The sequence below is a fragment of the Podarcis melisellensis genome (genome assembly GCF_964234715.1).
Source record: "Podarcis melisellensis genome assembly, chromosome: 18".
Taxonomy (NCBI): Eukaryota; Metazoa; Chordata; class Lepidosauria; order Squamata; family Lacertidae; genus Podarcis; species Podarcis melisellensis.
The window spans coordinates 927967-946243 of record NC_138536.1 but is presented as its reverse complement, the minus strand read 5'-3'; the positions used below and the strand labels follow the sequence as shown (position 1 = coordinate 946243).

Below are 18277 nucleotides of genomic sequence, written 5' to 3'. Positions count from 1 at the left end.
CTACAATTCCCAGGAGTCAGGAGGGGGGGTCTTTGGGGTGTGCGCGTGCCCCACCCTCTCCTGCTTCTGGCTCGGGTCAAATCAGTCAGATGGGGGGGTATTATTATTATTATTGGCTTGGGGGGCATAGGTCTGACTCCTCTCCAGCCCTTATTTCTCAAGAGGGGGTCCAATTTTTTTGGGGGGGGTCCAATTATTCTTATTTGGGGGGGAGGTGTTCAGCTTCTTCCTAAGAAAGGCCCTGGATCAGGCCCTCCGGGGGGGGGGTCCATGCTTCCATCATTCTCTCACACACACACACACTAACAGCTGGTTCCAGGAACTTCTCGGGGGGGGGGGGTCTTCTGCAAGGGGAGACCCTGTCAATACACCCCCACCCCACCCCCCTGCGGCAGATGGAGCCCATCTGGCGGATGACCCCCACCCCATGTCGCCAGATGGACGGGCAGGCAAATCCGGGCGGCCGAGACCTGGGCTGGCTGAGGGTGACCCCCCCTCCAAGAGCCGGGAGGGTCTTGGGCCCACCTTTGCCCCCCCACTCCCCCCCCTGGGAACAGCCCTGCAAGGGAGGCTGGCCTGAGTCACCCCTGAGGGTGGGTGGGGGGTGCAAGATGGGGTTGGGGGGACTTTGGAGCTGCCTGCTGGACCCTGGGGACCTTCCAGACCCCCCACCCCAAGACACGGGAAGAGGGGGGGTGCTGCCTGAGCCCCTTCCCCAGGCCTAGTAGTGTGGGGGGGTGAGAGAGAGGGAGGGGCAGTCAGAGGGAGAGGAAGGTTTGAAGCCCCATCTCCCTCCCTCCCCAGGCACTTGGGGTGTGTGTGGGGGGAGCTGTTGCCTGGGGACCCATTGGGTGGGGTGGGGGGGAGAGGGTGGGGGGCTCAGACCCCTCTGGTGAGGGGGGAGGAAGGGGGAATGTTTTGAAGCCCCCCTTGCTCCCCAGGCATGTGGGAGGGGGAAGGTGGGAGGGGGACCTATTGGGTGTGGGGGAGAGGGGGGGCTCATCCCCTCTGGAGGGGGGGTGGGAGGAAGGGGGGAGTTTTGAAGCCCCCCTCCGCTCCCCAGGCCCTTGGGATGTGGGAGGCGGACCCATTGGGTGGGGGAGAGAGAGGGGGGCCCAGACCTTTCAGCCCCTCTAGTGGGGGGTGGGGGGAGGAAGGGGGAAGCTTTGAAGCCCCCCCTCCCCAGGCACTTAGGATGTGGGAGGGGGACCTATTGGGTGGGGGGGAGAGAGGGGGGCTCAGCCCCTCTAGTGGGGGGTGGGGGGAGGAAGGGGGAAGCTTTGAAGCACCCCCTCCCCAGGCACTTAGGATGTGGGAGGGGGACCTATTGGGTGGGGGGGAGAGAGGGGGGCTCAGCCCCTCTAGTGGGGGGTGGGGGGAGGAAGGGGGAAGCTTTGAAGCACCCCCTCCCCAGGCACTTAGGATGTGGGAGGGGGACCTATTGGGTGGGGGGGAGAGAGGGGGGCTCAGCCCCTCTAGTGGGGGGTGGGGGGAGGAAGGGGGAATGGTTTGAAGCCCCCCTTGCTCCCCAGGCATGTGGGAGCGGGGAAGGTGGAAGGGGGACTTATTGGGTGTGGGGGAGAGGGGGGGCTCATCCCCTCTGGAGGGGGGGTGGGAGGAAGGGGGGAGTTTTGAAGCCCCCCTCCGCTCCCCAGGCCCTTGGGATGTGGGAGGCGGACCCATTGGGTGGGGGAGAGAGAGGGGGGCCCAGACCTTTCAGCCCCTCTAGTGGGGGGTGGGGGGAGGAAGGGGGAAGCTTTGAAGCCCCCCCTCCCCAGGCACTTAGGATGTGGGAGGGGGACCCACTGGGTAGGGGGGGGAAGAGGGGGGCTCAGCCCCTCTGGTGGGGGGTGGGAGGGAGGAGGGAGACCCAGTGGGTGGGGTGGGGGAGAGATGGGGGGAATTTTTGAAGCCCCCCTCCCTCCCCATGCCCTTGGGATGTGGGAGGGGGACCCACTGGGTGGGTGGGGGGGAGAGAGGGGGGGCTCAGCCCTTTCAGCCCCTCTGGTGGGGGGAGGGGGCGCCCCTCCTCCCTCCCAGCAAACCCTCCAATGCATATAATGGGGGGGGGAATGAGGCGATCTTCCAATTTGGGGGGGTGGGGTGGGGGTCTCCCTGCCTGGCTCAGCCCCCCCCCGCTGCAATTTGGGGTGGGGGGCGCCCCCCAGCTGCTGCCCCCTCCCCTCCGGTGGGGAGGGGTCTCCCTGCCCTCGCCCCCCCCACAAGGGCCCCTCCTGGCCCCCAAGGGGACACCCCCCTCCCCTCCCCTCCCCGCCGGCTACCTGCGCTCCGCCGCTTCCTCCGCCGAGGGGGCCAAGCGCCGCCATCTTCCTCCTCCTCCTCCTCCTCGAGGGCGGGGCGGGGGGCGGGGCCTCCAGGGGGCGGAGCCAAGGGAGAGGCCGAGCAGCGACACCTGCCGGCCGGGATGGGAAGAGGCGCCGCCGCAGCAGCCGCGCGAGGCGGCGCTCTTTGCACATGCTCAGAGGCCGGGGATGCAATGCCCTCCAGCCTTTCTCCCCTGGAAAGAGGGGCGTCCTATTCCATCCCCATTCCATTTTTGATGGCAGAAAGTGGGGAGGAATTAAAGAACCTTTTAACTTTTAATTAAAGAACCTTTTAATGAGGGTGAGAGAGGAGAGCGAATTCATCATGCGAAAGGCTGGGCTGGGTGAATCCCCAGCCGGAATTAAGATCGCCGGAAGAAATATCAACAACGTCAGATATGCAGATGACACAACCTTGATGGCAGAAAGTGAGGAGGGATTAAAGAACCTTTTAATGAGCGTGAAAGAGGAGAGCGCAAAATATGGTCTGAAGCTCAACATCAAAAAAACGAAGGTCGTGGCCACTGGTCCCATCCCCTCCTGGCATATAGAAGGGGAGGAAATGGAGGCAGTGAGAGATTTTACTTTCTTGGGCTCCATGATCACTGCAGATGGTGACAGCAGCCACGAAATTAAAAGACGCCTGCTTCTTGGGAGAAAGGCGATGGCAAACCTAGACAGCATCTTAAAAAGCAGAGACATCACCTTGCCAACAAAGGTCCATATAGTTCAAGCTCTGGTTTTCCCAGTCGTGATGTATGGAAGTGAGAGCTGGGCCATAAAGAAGGCTGATCGCCGAAGAATGGATGCTTTTGAATTCTGGTGCTGGAGGAGACTCTGGAGAGTCCCATGGACTGCAAGAAGATCCAACCTCTCCATTCTGAAGGAAATCAGCCCTGAGTGCTCACTGGAAGGACAGATCCTGAAGCTGAGGCGCCAAGACTTTGGCCACCTCGTGAGAAGAGAAGACTCCCTGGAAAAACCCTGATGTTGGGAAAGATGGAGGGCGCAAGGAGAAGGGGACGACAGAGGACGAGATGGTGGGACAGTGTTCTCGAAGCTGCCAGCATGAGTTTGACAAAACTGCGGGAGGCAGTGGAAGACAGGAGGGCCTGGCGTGCTCTGGTCCACGGGGTCACAAAGAGGCGGACACAAATAAACGACTCAACAACATTCCATCCCCTCCAACGTTTCTCCCCTGAAAATAGGGACGTCCTATTCCATCCCCTCCAACGTTTCTCCCCTGAAAATAGGGACGTCCTATTCCATCCCCTCCAACGTTTCTCCCCTGAAAATAGGGACGTCCCAAGGAAAAGCAGGACATTCCGGGATCAAATCAGAAACCAGGACGGCTTCTCTAAATCTGGGATTGAAAAATAGGGACCCTCGGAGGGTCTGGCATAGCTCAGTCGGTAGAGCACGAGACTCTCAATCTCAGGGCCGTCTGTCATAGACATGGCCAATGGAGGGACAGGGGGGCAGCTGTGTCCCCCCCCAATCAGAATCAATACAAATCTGAGGTTATGCCCCCCCCCCCGCAAAGCCTGCCTACCAAAAAAAAAAAAACCTGGCTAAGCCCATGTCGTGGGTTCAACCCCCACATTGGGCAAAAAGATTCCTGCCCTGCAGGGGGTTGGGCTGGATGACCCTTGGGGTCCCACTTCCAAATCTAGGATTCTGCAATTCTAATAGCAAGCTGTGAGGCAACCTCTGCTGAGCAGGCCCCCCCCCCAAAGCGTTCTGGGCTGCAGCTGCTGTCAGCCCAAGATGATGCAGAGATAAAGGATGCCCTTTCCCTGGACAAGTGAAGGCAGGAGTGGGATTTCTCACCCCCCCAAAAAAGAAACCTGATTTCTTTGGGCCACATGCAGGTGGGGTGGGGAGTGGAAGAGAGGAAGGGGCCGCTAGAGGGGAGACAGGACGGAGCAGCTCCCTGGTTTGGGTTAGTGTGGCCCCCCCAATACACACCGTTTTTGCCCAGGAAAGCAAAGAACATTTGGACGGGGCAGGGGAACATTGCCTGTTTATTGAACTTTTCCAGAGCTAAGTTCACTGAAAAGCCCTCCCCCCCCCTCTCTGCACCCCTCTCTTCGCAATAAGACTTTTCCAGGAACATTTGAACAGCGTAAAAATAAATACAACCCTTTCCTGCCTCTTCCCTCCCCCAGCCCCAAATTTCCCAGTCCAGGTCTGAGAAGGAGATTCAGAGCTCCTCCTTCTGTGCCACAACCCTTGTCTCTGGGACGGTTTCCCTCTTCTTTTTCTTCTTCTTCTCCTTCTTTTTCTTCTTCTTCTTCTTCTTCTTTTTGGCCTCCTCCTCGGCTTCCCTTCGCTCCCGCTGCTTCTCCTCCTCAATCTGCTGCTTACTCATTTTCTCCTCGGGCTCCTGGAAGGGGATTGCGGATCAAAACCTGCAGAGTTTTCCGCCCAGCAAACAAGTCCGAGGGAGAATCCTCTCCGCTGCCCACCTCACCTGGAGGAAATTGGGCACCTGGGGGAACCGGCCGGCCCAAGCCCCCCAAACACGGCCCTCCAGTCTCCATTGAGCTGGAAAGAGCCTCATTTCAGGAGGCAGAGAAGCCCCTGGTCAGGGACCAGAGAGGCTGGGTCAATTGGTGGCCACGCCAGGGCCAGCGACCCGTCTCAGAGAGCGGGCGATGCCCAGAGATAGATAAACCCAGGAGAGGAAGCTGCCCCCTTTTCCCCTGGGCCCTGCTGGGTCGGGCAGGACCTCTGATACCTTTGTTTCTCCCCAGGTCTCGTCCCCAAATTCTTCTGCGTATCCTTCGTCATCCGTGATCAAGAAGTTGTCGAAAATGGTTCCCGATCGCACCTGCAAGAGAGTGTCTCTTGTTAGACCCTGCACACCTTGCTCCCAGCCAAAGGTTCCCATTTATTTGGGACGTCCATGCCCCGTTTTGAAAGGCCACCAGAACAAAAAAAAACGTGTTCGATTGTGGGGTTGCCCTGGCGGCCCGGCCTGCCCTCATTCTGGCTCTCCAGCCCTTCCTGGCCACAGAGCCCACTGCAGATGACCTCTGGGACCAAGGAGGGAGAGGAGCTGAGCAGAAGCTGGAGGCTAGTCCCTCTCCCTCACTAGCCTTTGCGGGGAACAGAAAACGGGAAACCCCACTGACCTGCCACAGGTCCAGGCCGATGACGCTGATGTTCTCGTAGATGGAAATGGTGGCGTCTGGCAGGTACTCCGGATTAGCGATTTGCGGGTGAGGCCAGATGCCTTTGAACCTGGGGTTGGGGATCTTCCGGGGCTGCCATTCCCCCTGGAAGAAGCCACAGGATGTTAGAGAACCCCATCGTCCAGCCCGGACACCGGGGTCCAGCTCTGAGGGCCTTCTGGCGGTTCCCTCCCTGCGAGAAGCCAAGTTACAGGGAACCAGGCAGAGGGCCTTCTCGGTGGTGGCGCCCGCCCTGCGGAACTCCCTCCCAACAGATGTCAAAGAGAACAGTAACTACCAAACTTTTAGAAGACATCTGAAGGCAGCCCTATTTAGGGAAGCTTTTAATGTTTAACAGGTTATTGTATTTTAGTGTTTTGTTGGAAGCCGCCCAGAGTGGCTGGGGAAACCCAGCCAGATGGGTGGGGTATACTTAATAAATTATTATTAGTTATTAATTATCATTATTATTATTACATGGCCTCAGCACTCGTGGACCAAGCTAGCCATTTCTTCTTGCAATTTAATTTCACTTATGAGGCCTCTCAAAACGACCTGCGGCACGGCGGAAACAAATGCGATTTAGAAACGAAAGGCAGTTACTGAGTTTAAAAGCTAAACCAACAGTTAGACAAATGCAAAGAGCCACCCAGCTTCCATCTCCAAGGGCCCCCCAGTGACTGGAAAAGGAGCTGCCCTACCCGGTAAAGTGGATTCTTGAGCTGGGGGGGCTCCCAGGGGCCTTGCGCCACGGCGTCCCAGTCCTTGGGTTTCTCTGCGCTGTTGTCTACGATGTACTCGGGGACGTCCCAGTCCTTTTGCAGAGGGAGAAAGAGAGTGGAGCAGGGGAGAGAAAATAAGCAAAATTAGCAACCAATGGTCTCAGGGAAAGCCACAAGGGATGCGACTCAGCTGTTCGTTAAGGTGACTGAAATGCTAGCAGGTGACAAAGGGGAGGATTGAGAGGCCCAGCTCCTTGTTTGCCTCCACCTTCAGGCCAAAGGGGGATCAGAGGCTATAAAGACACACCTGTTCTGCCTGGGGTGGGCTCTCTGGGCTTCCTGCATGCGAGGCCTTATAGCAGCTCTAGGGCACGGCTCACCCACAGCAGAGCAAGGCAGTAATAATCACCTCCGGCTTGGTGTCCTCTGGGTCGTCAATTTCGGCAACGTCATCCCAGTCCTCCGGCTTCCTCACCGTCGGGTCGTTTATCTTCCGCGGGGGCAAGAAATCCCAGTCGTCTTCCAAGTCGCCGGACGCTACCCTCTTGTTATCGATTTTCACTTCGTACGTGAGGTCGGGTCTTAGAACCAGCGTGTACAGGTGAGTGAATCCGTCCACCTGAACCCAAACGAGAGGGGGAGAGAAACGCGGTTTTCTATCACAGTTGACGTTGCTAAAATGCATTCCAGCTGTGTAGCTGGACTCAGCGCCGCATTGAGGCTTGATGAGGCCCTAAGCTACTGAAGGTAACGGGGCCTTTTATATGTCCAGGTATCCTTTTGTCAACAACAAACTGTCGCTGTTTGACATCTGAAGGCAGCCCTGTTTAGGGAAGATTTTAATGCTTAATAAGGGACACGGGTTGCACTGTGGTCTAAACCACTGAGCCTAGGGCTTGCCGATCAGAAGGTTGGTAGTTCGAATCCCCGCAATGACGGGGTGAGCTTCCGTTGCTCGGTCCCTGCTCCTGCCAACCTAGCAGTTCGAAAGCACGTCTAAGTGCAAGTAGATAAATAGGTACCGCTCCGGCGGGAAGGTAAACGGCGTTTCCGTGCGCTGCTCTGGTTCGCCAGAAGCGGCTTAGTCCTGCTGGCCACATGACCCGGAAGCTGTATGCCGGCTCCCTCGGCCAATAAAGCGAGATGAGCGCCGCAACCCCAGAGTTGGCCACGACTGGACCTAATGGTCAGGGGTCCCTTTACCTTTACCAATGCTTAATGCTGTTTAGGGAAGGTTTTAATGTTTAATGCTGTATTGTGTTTTTAAGATTTGATTGGGAGCCGCCCAGAGTGGCTGGGGAAACCCAGCCAGGTGTGCAGGGTATAAATAATAAATTATTATTATTGTTAATGAACTCTCTGGACCCAACAAGGGTCATGTGTGCTCATATGTAAAAAAATAAGTAACCCTCTTGTTCCCCTTGATCGTGCCCATTGTATAACAAAAGGTTATGCTTAATTATAAGTTCACAAAGATATTTCCCAGCACGGTTAGAGGTGGTGTCCACTGCTGTCCTCTGATTTCAGGTTTATCCTCCAAGTTTAGTCCAGATAATACAGTATTTCGTGGGGAAACAAGGCTGATCCGGGCATTGCAGTCACCTCCCAAGACAAGGCAAGGGTTGGGTGACAGAGAGTCTGTACTTTCGAGTAGTTGGTCAAGTTTTCCCCAATATGATCTCAGTTCCCCACAAGACTTTACTGGAGGTTAGAGCTACAAACGTATGAGAAGCTGCCCTTTTCCCTGCCACAGGAAAGGCTGCTCTTCAGGTAAAAGGCAGGGAGAAGTGAGAGGCAGCGAAAGGTAGCCACAACGCCACTTTCCTCTCAGGGCTCCCTATCACCCTTCCAAGGACATGCCCCCGTTCTCCACAAGCCGCTCCCCAACTGGCTGCCAAGAAGGATATTTCAAAACGTAACGGATATTTCAAGAAGGATATTTCGAAAACGCTTCCCGCACTTACTTTGCAGCGGATCTGCCTCTTAATGGGATAGAGTTTGTTCTTGTGGTTTAAAATGACGTGGACCTTCTTGATGTCGGAGCCGCAGATGTCAGGCCCTTAAAAGAGAAAGAGTCGGGTTTTGCCTCTCGGGAGCTACTTGAAGCTTTCAGAAACTGGCTCCCCTCCCGAAACACATCGGATACGATGCTGGGTATTTTAAGGAACAGTTTTCTAGCCGTTCCTAGCACCTACGCCCAAACGCAGCAGGTTACAGGAGCTTTGCAAAAGTGGGGAGGGGGGGGTATCCCTAATGAAACCACAGAATGCGAAGGGGCTCTCGAGAGGTTTTGAATACACCGTATTTTTTTCTGTATAACTCACTATTCCCCTCCTAAAAAGTAAGGGGAAATGTGTGTGCGTCTTATGGAGCGAATGCAGGCTGCGCAGCTATCCCAGAAGCCAGAACAGCAAGAGGGATTGCTGCTTTCACTGCGCAGCGATCCCTCTTGCTGTTCTGGCTTCTGAGATTCAGAATATTTTTTTTCTTGTTTTCCTCCTCCAAAAACTAGGTGCGTCTTATGGTCTCGTGCGTCTTATAGAGCAAAAAATACGGTATTTGGGGGGGGCAGAAATTCAGGACAGACTTTTTTTTTCGGGACAGACTTTTGTTTTTTTAGAACACCGCAGCCATCTCACCGAACATGACATAATACAAGGATTCCCCGCTCATATTCTTCTGGTCCAGGTCGGAGGGGAAGATTTTCACATATCCGCCACCGCAATCCATCTTCTGCTCGTGCTTGACTGTGTACTGAATGACCAAGGTCTTTCCCCTGTTGCTGAAGGGCTTGAACCGCGACGAAATGGCATAAAACCTGACGTTTTCCGTCGTCTGCAGACCTGCAACGCACGAGGCAACGTCTCAGACCCACAGGTGATAAATGTGAAGCCTTACCAGTACAGTCAAACCTCGGTTTCCCGTCTTGGCTGCCAAATGTTTTGGAAGCCAAACGCCGGAAACCCAGAAGTGAATGCTTCAGTTTTCAAACGCGCCTCGGAAGTCAAATGGATTTTGAAGGCGTGTTTTTCATTCCCCCCAATTGATTTTGAAGCCCGCCCTTTAATCCTCGGTTTTTGAAAGTTTCAGAAGTCGAACGGACTTCCAGAACGGATTACGTTTGAAAACCGAGATTCCACTGTACTTTATTCCCTCTTCCCAATGAGCACAGCTCTGATTTTGTGGGGACTATAATGAAAATAGAGAACACACTTATCGTCACTTATCTAAGATTTGAAGCCGCATTCTTGAAACAAATTTGTGCGCAGAATAAAGAGAAATGTTTCAGCATATGTTTTTGGGACTACAATTCCCATCATCCCTGACCGTGGGTCCTGTTAGCTATGGATCATGCGAGTTGTAGTCCCAAAACATCTGGAGGTCCGAGTTCGCCTATGCCTGGTGTATGTAGAAACAAACCAAATTAAAAACAATAAAACTAACAGTAACTGCCCCACCCCACGTTTGCCTCTGGTCCAACCCCACAGGTATGTGGCCCCTGGAAAATGGCTTAGAAGCTAATGTGGCCCTCGGCTTTAAAAAGCTTAACAGCAGGAATAAGTCAAAGCTGATGTTGTGTCGCTAAGGCGTCCTTGGAGGACGTTCCCAAACCTTTGTCCGTTTCGCGATCTCCGTAAAAGCTCCCGGCCGTCAGCCGGAACTTCCCGTAGTTGGATTTGTGCTGAGAGAGGACCCACCTCTCTTTCCATTTTGCTGTTGACAGAGAGAAGGGGAGACTCGTCACGGCAGGTGGAAACGCAAAGCCTTAAAACCCTTGGAAAAACGCAACCCCCCCCCAAAAGGCGAATTGTTCAGCGATACACGTCAGGAAGCTGGCGAGCAAAACACACCCGGGTGCTCATGCAATGCACTCAAACTGTGTACCTGTGTGTCTGTATTTGTGTATTGATTGCACAACACACTGGTGTTTTTATTAATAATAATGTTATGCTGGGAAACCCAGCCAGATGGGCAGGGATAAATAATAAATAAAGATAATAATTAATTATGAGGGGTGAAGTTACAGGGAGCCAGGGGGACTCTCAGACTACCACAAAGGGGTGTCATGAGGATAAAATGGGGGTATACAAGAACTGGGCAGGCCAACCTTGGCTCCCTTGGAGGAAAGGAGTGGGTTATAATTAAAGTTAATTAAATTAAATAAATGGTGTCGCTGTTGTTTTCTAATTCTGGTAGATTTTAAAGAAACACAGTTTTATTGCCCTTTCCATCTTTTCTAATCTCCAAATGGGTTGTTTTAAGGCCCCTTTCGTTTTTGTGCAGCGCCTGGCACCAGGTTTCCTCCTCCCTGATCCTGGGGGAAAGGACAGAAGGGGCTGAACTCCAGAGTGCACATGTGAACGGGCCCCCAGACGAGTGTTAAGGGGGGGAAGAGCCACACCCCCGCTCGACTTCTCCCTCCAAGCAGAGCCTGGGGGAAAGGCCAGAAGGGGCTGAACTCGCAAGTGCACGTGTGAACGAGCCCCCAGACGAATGTTAAGGGGGGGAAGAACCACACCCCCGCTCGACTTCTCCCTCCAAGCAGAGCCTGGGGGAAAGGCCGGAAGGGGCTGAGCTCTCGAGTGCACGTGTGAACGGGCCGCCAGATGCGTGTCAAGGGGAGGAACACCGCCCCCCGCTGCGCCAGGCTTCCTCCTCCCTCCAAGCACAGCCTGGGGGAAAGGCAGAAAGGGGCTGACCCTGCGAGTGCATGTGTGAATGGGCCCCCAGACGAGTGTCAAGGGGGAGAACACTTCCTGCCGCGCCAGGCTTCCTTCTTTCTCCTCCCTCCATGCAAAGCCTGGGAAAAAGGCCGGAAGGGGCTGAATTCGCTAGTGCACGTGTGAATTGGCCTCCAGATGCGTGTCAAGGAGGGAGAACCACACCCCCGCTCCACTTCTCCCTCCAAGAGCCTGGGGAAAAGGCAGGGAAGGGGCTGAACTCGCGAGTGCACGTGTGAACGAGGGCCCAAGAGGCGTGTCAAGGAGGAAAACACCGCCCTCGACGCGCCAAGCTTCTTCCCTCCAAGCACAGCCTGGGGAAAAGGCCGGGAGAGGCTGGACTCGCGAGTGCACGTGTGAATGGACCCCCAGACACGTGTCAAGGGGGAGGCCCCGCCCCTGCCTCCTCCACCTCCGTCCAGGAACTGCTCCCGGAAGTAGACGGTGCCTCGGGCGGGCCGGGCCAGCGCCACGGCCAGGGCAGCCAGCAGCAGCAGCCGGGCGAAGCGGCCCATGGCGAGGCGGAGGCGCAACGGCCACTGAGGGGAGAAGCTGCCAGCGCCGCCGGCCGGTCGACGGGCGCTCCCTATTGGCTGCCTGTTTTCCCGCCTCGCGCCCCATTGGTCCGCGTCCCACTCGCGCTGCGCTCCGATTGGTGCTTTCCCTCTTCCCCCCCCCCTCGCCGCCTCACGCGCCGACGCCCTCGAGCTCGCGGATTGGCTGCCGCCTCTCGCCAATGAGAGAGAGAGGCTCCGAGCGGCGACTCCGGACCAATCCGGGTGGAGGATGTTGCCACGTCGGGGCGGTTGCTAGGCGACGGGGAAAGGGCCTTCCGGCGGCGGCGGCGGCCATGGCGGTGCGGAGGGCGGAGGGCAGGAGCGCGGCGCTCGCCCGGGCTCAGGCCCAGCTGACGGGGAGGCGCCTCCCTGGGAGGGTAAAGGGTTTGGTTTTTAAAAATGAAGGTGCCGTCGCCGTGACGTCTTACGTCGCCGGTGCTGTGACGTCAGAGGGGAAAAAACAGCAGCGTGACGTCACGCGCGTCACCCCAAGGGGTTTCCGAGGGTGGAGGGTGTCTCTGAGCATGTGAAGAGCGCTTATCCTGTTAGGCGTCGCTACTCTGCGCCCCGCACGGAGAGCAGCAATAATAATAATATACATGTATAATAATAATAATAGTAACAATAATATATGATATACAATTGCTATTATTTGTAAGGGATGAAAGGGGGGGGGGGAGAGATACGAAGGTCCTAGTAACGTGGAATTAAAAGCCACGCATGGAGAACAGGAAGAATAATAATATATGCCTAATAATATTTAATAAAATAATAATAATGACAATAATACATAATATATAGTAATAGCAACAATAATATATAATAAAATATAATATTTGTAGCCCGCCCATGTGACTGGGTTCCCCTACCCACTCTTGGGCAGCTTCCAACATATATAAAAACATAAACAATAAACAATTTAAATCATAAACCTCGTTTTTTGCAAATGCAGCTTTTAGGGACCTGCAGGAGACTGTCCTCTCCTATGGAGCCTGGAGGAGATGCTTGGCTTTGAAAGCGCGGCTGTAGTTAAAACGCAGAATTGCATATGTAATTATTTCAAAATCTGTATGCGTAATTCTGTTTTTTATTGCAAGTCGCTTCAGGAAGCCTCAGAGAAAGGAATTGAAATCAGTAGTGATGATAAAGACACACCCAGGTAGGGTTGCCACCTTTGTTCTGGCAAAAAACAGGACAGGGTGGGGTGGGGCGATTTTTATTTTTATTTCCATCTCATGTTGAAGCAAATTCAAAGCAATCCATTCCAATCTCTTGCAGCCCAGCAGTATGGCCCCTCTGGAATTTGTAACACATGTACACATACACACATGAATTTGTAAATCTGTCTGTGCTGGGCTACCTAGAGCTTAAATACATGACGTTTCATACACCCATTCAAACACATGCATTTAGAGAGGATGCCTAACTTGGCAGACAGAGAGAGAGAAGACCTGAAATTCAGGACCAAACTATATCAAAACAGGATGAAATATGGGACACTTTTGTATTATACAGGACAGGTGGCAACCCTACCCAGGTGAACCCTGTTACTCAGTTTTTATTTACTGCATTTGTAACCCAGCCTAGAGAGGAGAAAAGAGCTTGATTAGGCTGAGAGCCGGTGTATGGCCCCAAAGTTCACCCATTAAACATCATAAGTAAAGGTAAAGGGACCCCTGACCATTAGGTCCAGTCGTGGCCGACTCTGGGATTGCGGCGCTCATCTCGCTTTATTGGCCGAGGGAGCCGGCTTACAGCTTCCGGGTCATGTGGCCAGCAGGACTAAGCCGCTACTGGCGAACCAGAGCAGCGCACGGAAACGCCGTTCACCTTCCCACCGGAGCGGTACCTATTTATCTACTTGCACTTTGACGTGCTTTTGAACTGCTAGGTTGGCAGGAGCAGGGACCGAGCAACGAGAGCTCACCCCTTCATTGCGGGGATTCGAACCGCCGACCTTCTGATCGGCAAGCCGTAGGCTCTGTGATTTAACCCACAGCGCCACCTGCGTCTCTGTTGAGCACCATGGCCAAGTGGGAATTTGAAACCCTCTTCTCCCAGTTCCTATTTTGACACTAACCACTGTGCCACCTTGGCTTTCCTGTCGTCCCCAACCGTCTTCCTAATATGACACCTCTTAACCCTCCGTCCTTCTCCCTGCAGGAGGAGCTGGACGGGGCTCCCAGGAACAGATTGGCGGCCTTGGAGCCCAGCAGAAGCCCTGGCCTGTCTGACATCCACATGGCCAGTGACCTGAGCGACCTCTCCGACCTGGGAAGGAGGGAGCTGGAGGGGTCCAGCTTGGCAGAGACCCCAGCACCACCGCAGACTGGTCCCCGCCGCCGGTTTGTCAAGCAGAAACCGCAGGAGGTGGTCCTAGACACCCAGCAGGCAAGGCCCAGTCCTGCCACAAGGACAGGGTTTGCCGCTGCCTCCAGAGGGGAGAGGTCAAGCGCCGTCCTCAGGAAGCTGGCGCAGATCGAGAGCAAGATCCGCAGCCGGAAGGCCGGGCGGGACGTCAGCCAAGCGCCCACGACGGACGAGGAGATTTCCCTGAGCGACTTCAGCCGCAGCCCTGAGCCGAGGCCGGGAGGACGAGAGAGCCTGGGGAAAGCCACGGGGCTGAAGGAGACCGCGGCCCCTATCCGAGGCAGCAGCCAGGGTGGCACAGAGGGACGCAGGCAGGCCCCTCCCAAGGAACCGGGGGAGCAGGAGGACCTGCTGGGCAGGAAGGTAATTCGGGGGCCATGCCTAGGCTTCACAACACTGCTGGGGAAAAGAAGGTCCTGTTTTACTGACAGTGGCAGTCTGGGTTTTATTGGCCGTCCAGGCTGAGCCCACAGCATATTGGGCTTTGAACCCCAACAGCGCTTCTGTCTGAAAAAGTGTTTGTGGAAAAGGCAGGGTGGGGGCGCTCAGCAACTTCCCGCTTGGCCCTCTGCTCTGGCCCATGAGGCAGTGGCCCCTCAGGTGTTGGTTTCTCCCTAACTCAGATGAGAAGAGCAGATCTTGCTCCTGCTCAGATTGGGGCTGACTTGGCCTCTGCAAAGGACAGCATCTGTGGCGGGTTCCATTCAGCTGCAGGAGGAGGTGGTGGTGGTGGTAGTGATCATTTGGGGGTGCTCAGAGCCGCAATGACCTAACCCTTTCCCTCCCCTCTGCTTTCTTAAGAAATGGATCCGGTCCTCCGCAACCCCACCTTCTTCCCGCCCGAGGTCTCCTTTGCCCGGCAAAACTTTCCTGAAGAGGCCCACGCCCAGGAGTCCTTCCCCACCCGGCAAGCACCCCCCGGCACGGCCGAGCAGGGGAGCATTTCGTTCCTCGACCCCCGCAGGCTCCTCTTCCCCCGACGCCAGCTCTGTGCCCCTGAGGGAGGCGTCTCTCTCCGAGCGAAGCGTGGTGCGGTCCCTCGACGAGCTCTTCTTAGCGGCGGGCGGCGGGCCCAGCGACGACGACTCCAGCAGCAGCAGTGGTGAGTCGCCTGTGCGAGAGATGTGCCAGCAGAGGAATGCATGTCTCTGACAAAGGGAGAGCCAAGTTGAAAGGGAGCAGGAAGCAAGTGGAGGGAGCTCTGTGGGCAGAATCTGCTCGAGGGGGGCTGGTCGAGGGTGAGAATGAGGTGACCCGGGTCCTTGCCCTGGCCTGGGCACTCCTTGGCTGGCAAACGACTCTGGAGGCTGCTGTGGTGAGAAGAGCAGCCTCTGAGCTCATACAGTTCCTGTGGGGAATTGCAGGAAAAACGGGAGCAGCCCCTGGACCCTCGGAGGTGGAGAGAGACTCTCCCCCCGTTGCTGAATGTCCGTCTCATTCCTTGCTGCAGATTTCAGAGTGAACGTGTTGAGCCTGGACGACTTGGCCCCCGCTGCAGCCAGCCAGACCGAAGTGTCAGGAGAGGTAAGTTTAGGGAAGTTTTCAACGTCTAATTTTTTATTGTGCTTTTAATTCTGTTGAGAGCTGCCCAGAGCGGCTGGGGAGGCCCAGCCAGATGGGCGGAGTATAAGTCATAAATTGTTATTAATATTGCTGTTATTTCGCCCCGTCCTCAGCATGAGCCAAACGTTTGCCACGTCTGTTTGTTTCTGGTGGTGTGAGCATTGCAAGGAAACCACAACCAAGAGCCTTAATAACAATTATTATTATTATTATTATTATTATTATTATTATTATTATTGCTGCCAGGGTTTTTTTTTTCCTCTGCCAGCTTCTGGCCAAAAGAGGTTCACCACGAGGGGGCTCAAAAAATCCAACATCCAAATTACGAAAGAAAAAGTGCAACTTAGAAAAATGTAAAGACAATGTAACCTTTCATAAAAAACTAAAAGAGCCAAACGTGCTCATTTTCCTCCTACGCAAAGGCAAATAGAGGCGCCCCCCCAAAAAAAAACTTGCCTGAGGGAGCAGAGCTCCTCTTCCTTTTCAGGGTGCTAGGCCAGTGGGGGGCAGGCAGGGCGAAAGTCTTGCTGTCCCTGCAAGAGACTAGCTTGGAGATGGGCTTGGAGCCGCCTGCCTGGGGTTGAGGGGTGGGCTGCGACTCGAGTTGCTAGCATGGAGTTTGCCATTCCAAGGCTGGCGGCTTGCGGGGGGGGGTGTGTGCTGTGCTTCAGAGACCCTCGTCGCCTCCGCGTCTCACATTATACTCACAGAAAAACGTCCTTTCTAGGCACCTGCGATGCCTGTAGAGTCAAAGGAGGAGCTGGGAGCCTCCCCCTTTGCTGCCGTCAGCCAGAGCCCCTTCAAAGCCCAGACCCCCCCCAGGAGAGAAGCTGCTTCCCTGGAGGAGGAGGAGGAGACGGAGGAAGGCGATGATCCAGGAGACACTGAGATTTCCGAGCGGCTAAACGGCACTTCTGCTGGGAGCTCCCATCCCGAGGAGGAGGAGGAGGAAGAGGAAGAGGATCCCACCAGCGCAGAGTATTCGGAGGACTTTGAATCCTCGGCAGCATCCGGGGAGCGACCCTCCTCCAGGGACCCCTCGGGTGCCGGGGCGCCTTCTGAGCATCCTGCCTCGTCCTCCCTCACCTGCCCTCCAGGGGGCGCCAGGACCGCCTGCCTGCCAGCGAGGGTCCTCGTGAAGGATGCTGCCGTCCAGACAGGCCGCTCCTCTCTAGCCTATTGCTGGCTGCAAGGTAAGCTGCTCCCGGCCGAGACTGGCCGAGATCCGTGCAGAGCTCCGACGTCCTTCTAGGCCTGGCCCATAGAATCATAGAGTTGGAAGAGACCCCAAGGGCCATCGAGTCCAACCCCCTGCCAAGCAGGAAACACCATCAGAGCACTCCTGACATATGGTTGTCAAGCCTCTGCTTCAAGACCTCCAAAGAAGGAGACTCCACCACACTCCTTGGCAGCAAATTCCACTGTCCAACAGCTCTTGCTGCCAGGAAGTTCTTCCTAATGTTTAGGTGCCTCAGGTGTGCCTGCTGGTCTCCCAAGAGTGTTTCCTCCTTCCCCGCCTCCAGGCGACGCTCCTGCAGCTCTGGACCCAACGATGGGAGCCGGGAGCCTTCTGGAGACCCCGCCCATCGCCAGCCACGTCGTGAGCTTGGAGACGCTGGAAGGTACGCCTCTCCTCCCGCTATCCTTGAACCAAGCACCACCTCACCCCAGCCTTTGCCTGCCTTTCAGCTGCATGGCATGCAGAAGGGCGCAGGAACGGGCGGCAGAGACCTCCAGAAGAGAGGTCCCTTCCCTATGGGGTCTGAGTAAAGGCTGCCCTTGAGCTGAGTCTGGGGACCCAGGCAGCCCTTGGCCCTGCCAGGCCTCTCTTCCTCCCCACACCCACCTCCCATTCTCCCACCCGCAGCGCTGACCACCTACAGCCCGGCCGTCTTCGCCCTCAACGAGCTGCTGAAGCAGAACGTGCTGCTCATCCGGCAGTTTGCAGACGCCGCCCGCCAGCTCCACGCCTCCTGGGTGGCGTCTCTGGAGGAAGAGAGGGGCTTCCACTATCACACCCTGGAAGAAGCCAAGGAGGTAAGGCTCGCTCGCTCGCTCACAGGCCCTGCTCCTTCTGCCCAGGGCAGCTGCGGCCAGCCTGGCACCTGGCAGGCGTTTGGGACCGCAGTGGCCGTGCTGGCTGGGGGAGGGTGGGAGATGAAGTCCAAAATGTACCTACGGGCCCGCCTCTCCTGGTATGCCCCGCGGAGGACCTTAAGGTCCACAAATGACAACACTTTGGAGGTCCCAGGTCGCAAGGTGGTTAGATTGGTCTCAACTAGGGCCCAGGGCCTTTTCAGTAGTGGCCCCGACTTGGTGGAACGCTATGTCCCAAGAGACCAGGGCCCTGAGGGACTTGACATCTTTCTGCAGGGCCTGCAAGACAGAGCTGTTCCGCCTGGCCTTTGGTTTGGACTCAGTCTGACCCTTATGGTTTTGATCTATGGGCTGCTTTTACGAGGCTGCATTTTAAATTGTATTTTAACCTGTATTTTAAATCCCTGTGGGTCTCAACCCGCTTTGCCCCTTTGCAGTACATCGAGCGCCACAAGCCCCCGCCTCTGACGGTGGAGCAAGCTTTGCGAGAACTGGAGCGCCCAGGGCAAGCTGCCTTTTGAAAAGCGCGCGGGAGGAGCGTTAAGAGCTGGCCCTCTGGAACGAGAAAGAAACCGCTCAGGAACCAGCCAGCACTTTTACCGGAATGAAGAGCTGGGCTCTTTCGGAACAAGAAAAGCAGAGGCCCTACAAATCACAGAAGAGAGAGAGGGGGGAGAGGCCATTGCCCCACCGACTCCTGCACAGCCCCCCAGGACCATACAGCTTCAAATCTCAGCGGAGATTGAA

At 55.7% G+C, this 18277-nt stretch overlaps 3 protein-coding genes across 5 annotated transcripts in view; 1 reads left to right on the top strand and 2 right to left on the bottom strand.

The window, feature by feature from the left end:
* The window catches only part of EPS15L1 (epidermal growth factor receptor pathway substrate 15 like 1), a gene marked incomplete at its 5' end in the record, with an annotated part of 38313 nt that extends 35986 nt beyond the window's left edge, over nt 1-2327 (bottom strand). Inside the window, one exon of the mRNA XM_081896024.1 lies at nt 2283-2327. Coding sequence (XP_081752150.1) covers nt 2283-2327 — 45 coding nt within the window. The remainder of the gene's footprint in view (nt 1-2282) is intronic.
* A 2002-nt stretch (nt 2328-4329) lies between these two features.
* CALR3 (calreticulin 3) lies at nt 4330-11510 on the bottom strand. Its single transcript, XM_081895730.1, is given in 11 exon segments — nt 4330-4604; nt 4607-4613; nt 4615-4710; nt 5065-5157; nt 5462-5605; nt 6202-6315; nt 6632-6841; nt 8187-8281; nt 8862-9065; nt 9835-9936; nt 11356-11510. Coding segments are annotated over 11 exon segments (1245 nt in total). The 5' UTR covers nt 11459-11510; the 3' UTR covers nt 4330-4527.
* A 246-nt stretch (nt 11511-11756) lies between these two features.
* Nucleotides 11757-18277, top strand: LOC309360758 (uncharacterized protein C19orf44 homolog). Of its 3 annotated transcripts, none has more exons than XM_081895614.1 (8): nt 11757-11799; nt 13664-14233; nt 14672-14972; nt 15321-15394; nt 16161-16626; nt 16957-17055; nt 17301-17470; nt 17968-18277. In XM_081895614.1, exons 1-8 carry the CDS (start codon nt 11794-11796, stop codon nt 18049-18051), a joined length of 1770 nt encoding a protein of 589 aa, XP_081751740.1. In that variant the 5' UTR covers nt 11757-11793; the 3' UTR covers nt 18052-18277. The 3 variants fall into 3 exon arrangements, with proteins under 3 accessions (XP_081751740.1, XP_081751739.1, XP_081751741.1); XM_081895613.1 differs by having other exon boundaries at nt 11783-11877; XM_081895615.1 differs by lacking the exon at nt 11757-11799 and adding an exon at nt 11810-11884.

Bases quoted from the DNA above. Each gene is read 5' to 3' on its own strand.
- LOC309360758 (XM_081895613.1), top strand. From the start codon at position 11,794: ATGGCGGTGCGGAGGGCGGAGGGCAGGAGCGCGGCGCTCGCCCGGGCT. The intron at 11,878-13,663 runs GTAAAGGGTTTG...TTCTCCCTGCAG, and splicing joins GGAGGCGCCTCCCTGGGAGG to GAGGAGCTGGACGGGGCTCC. The intron at 15,395-16,160 runs GTAAGTTTAGGG...CGTCCTTTCTAG, and splicing joins AGACCGAAGTGTCAGGAGAG to GCACCTGCGATGCCTGTAGA.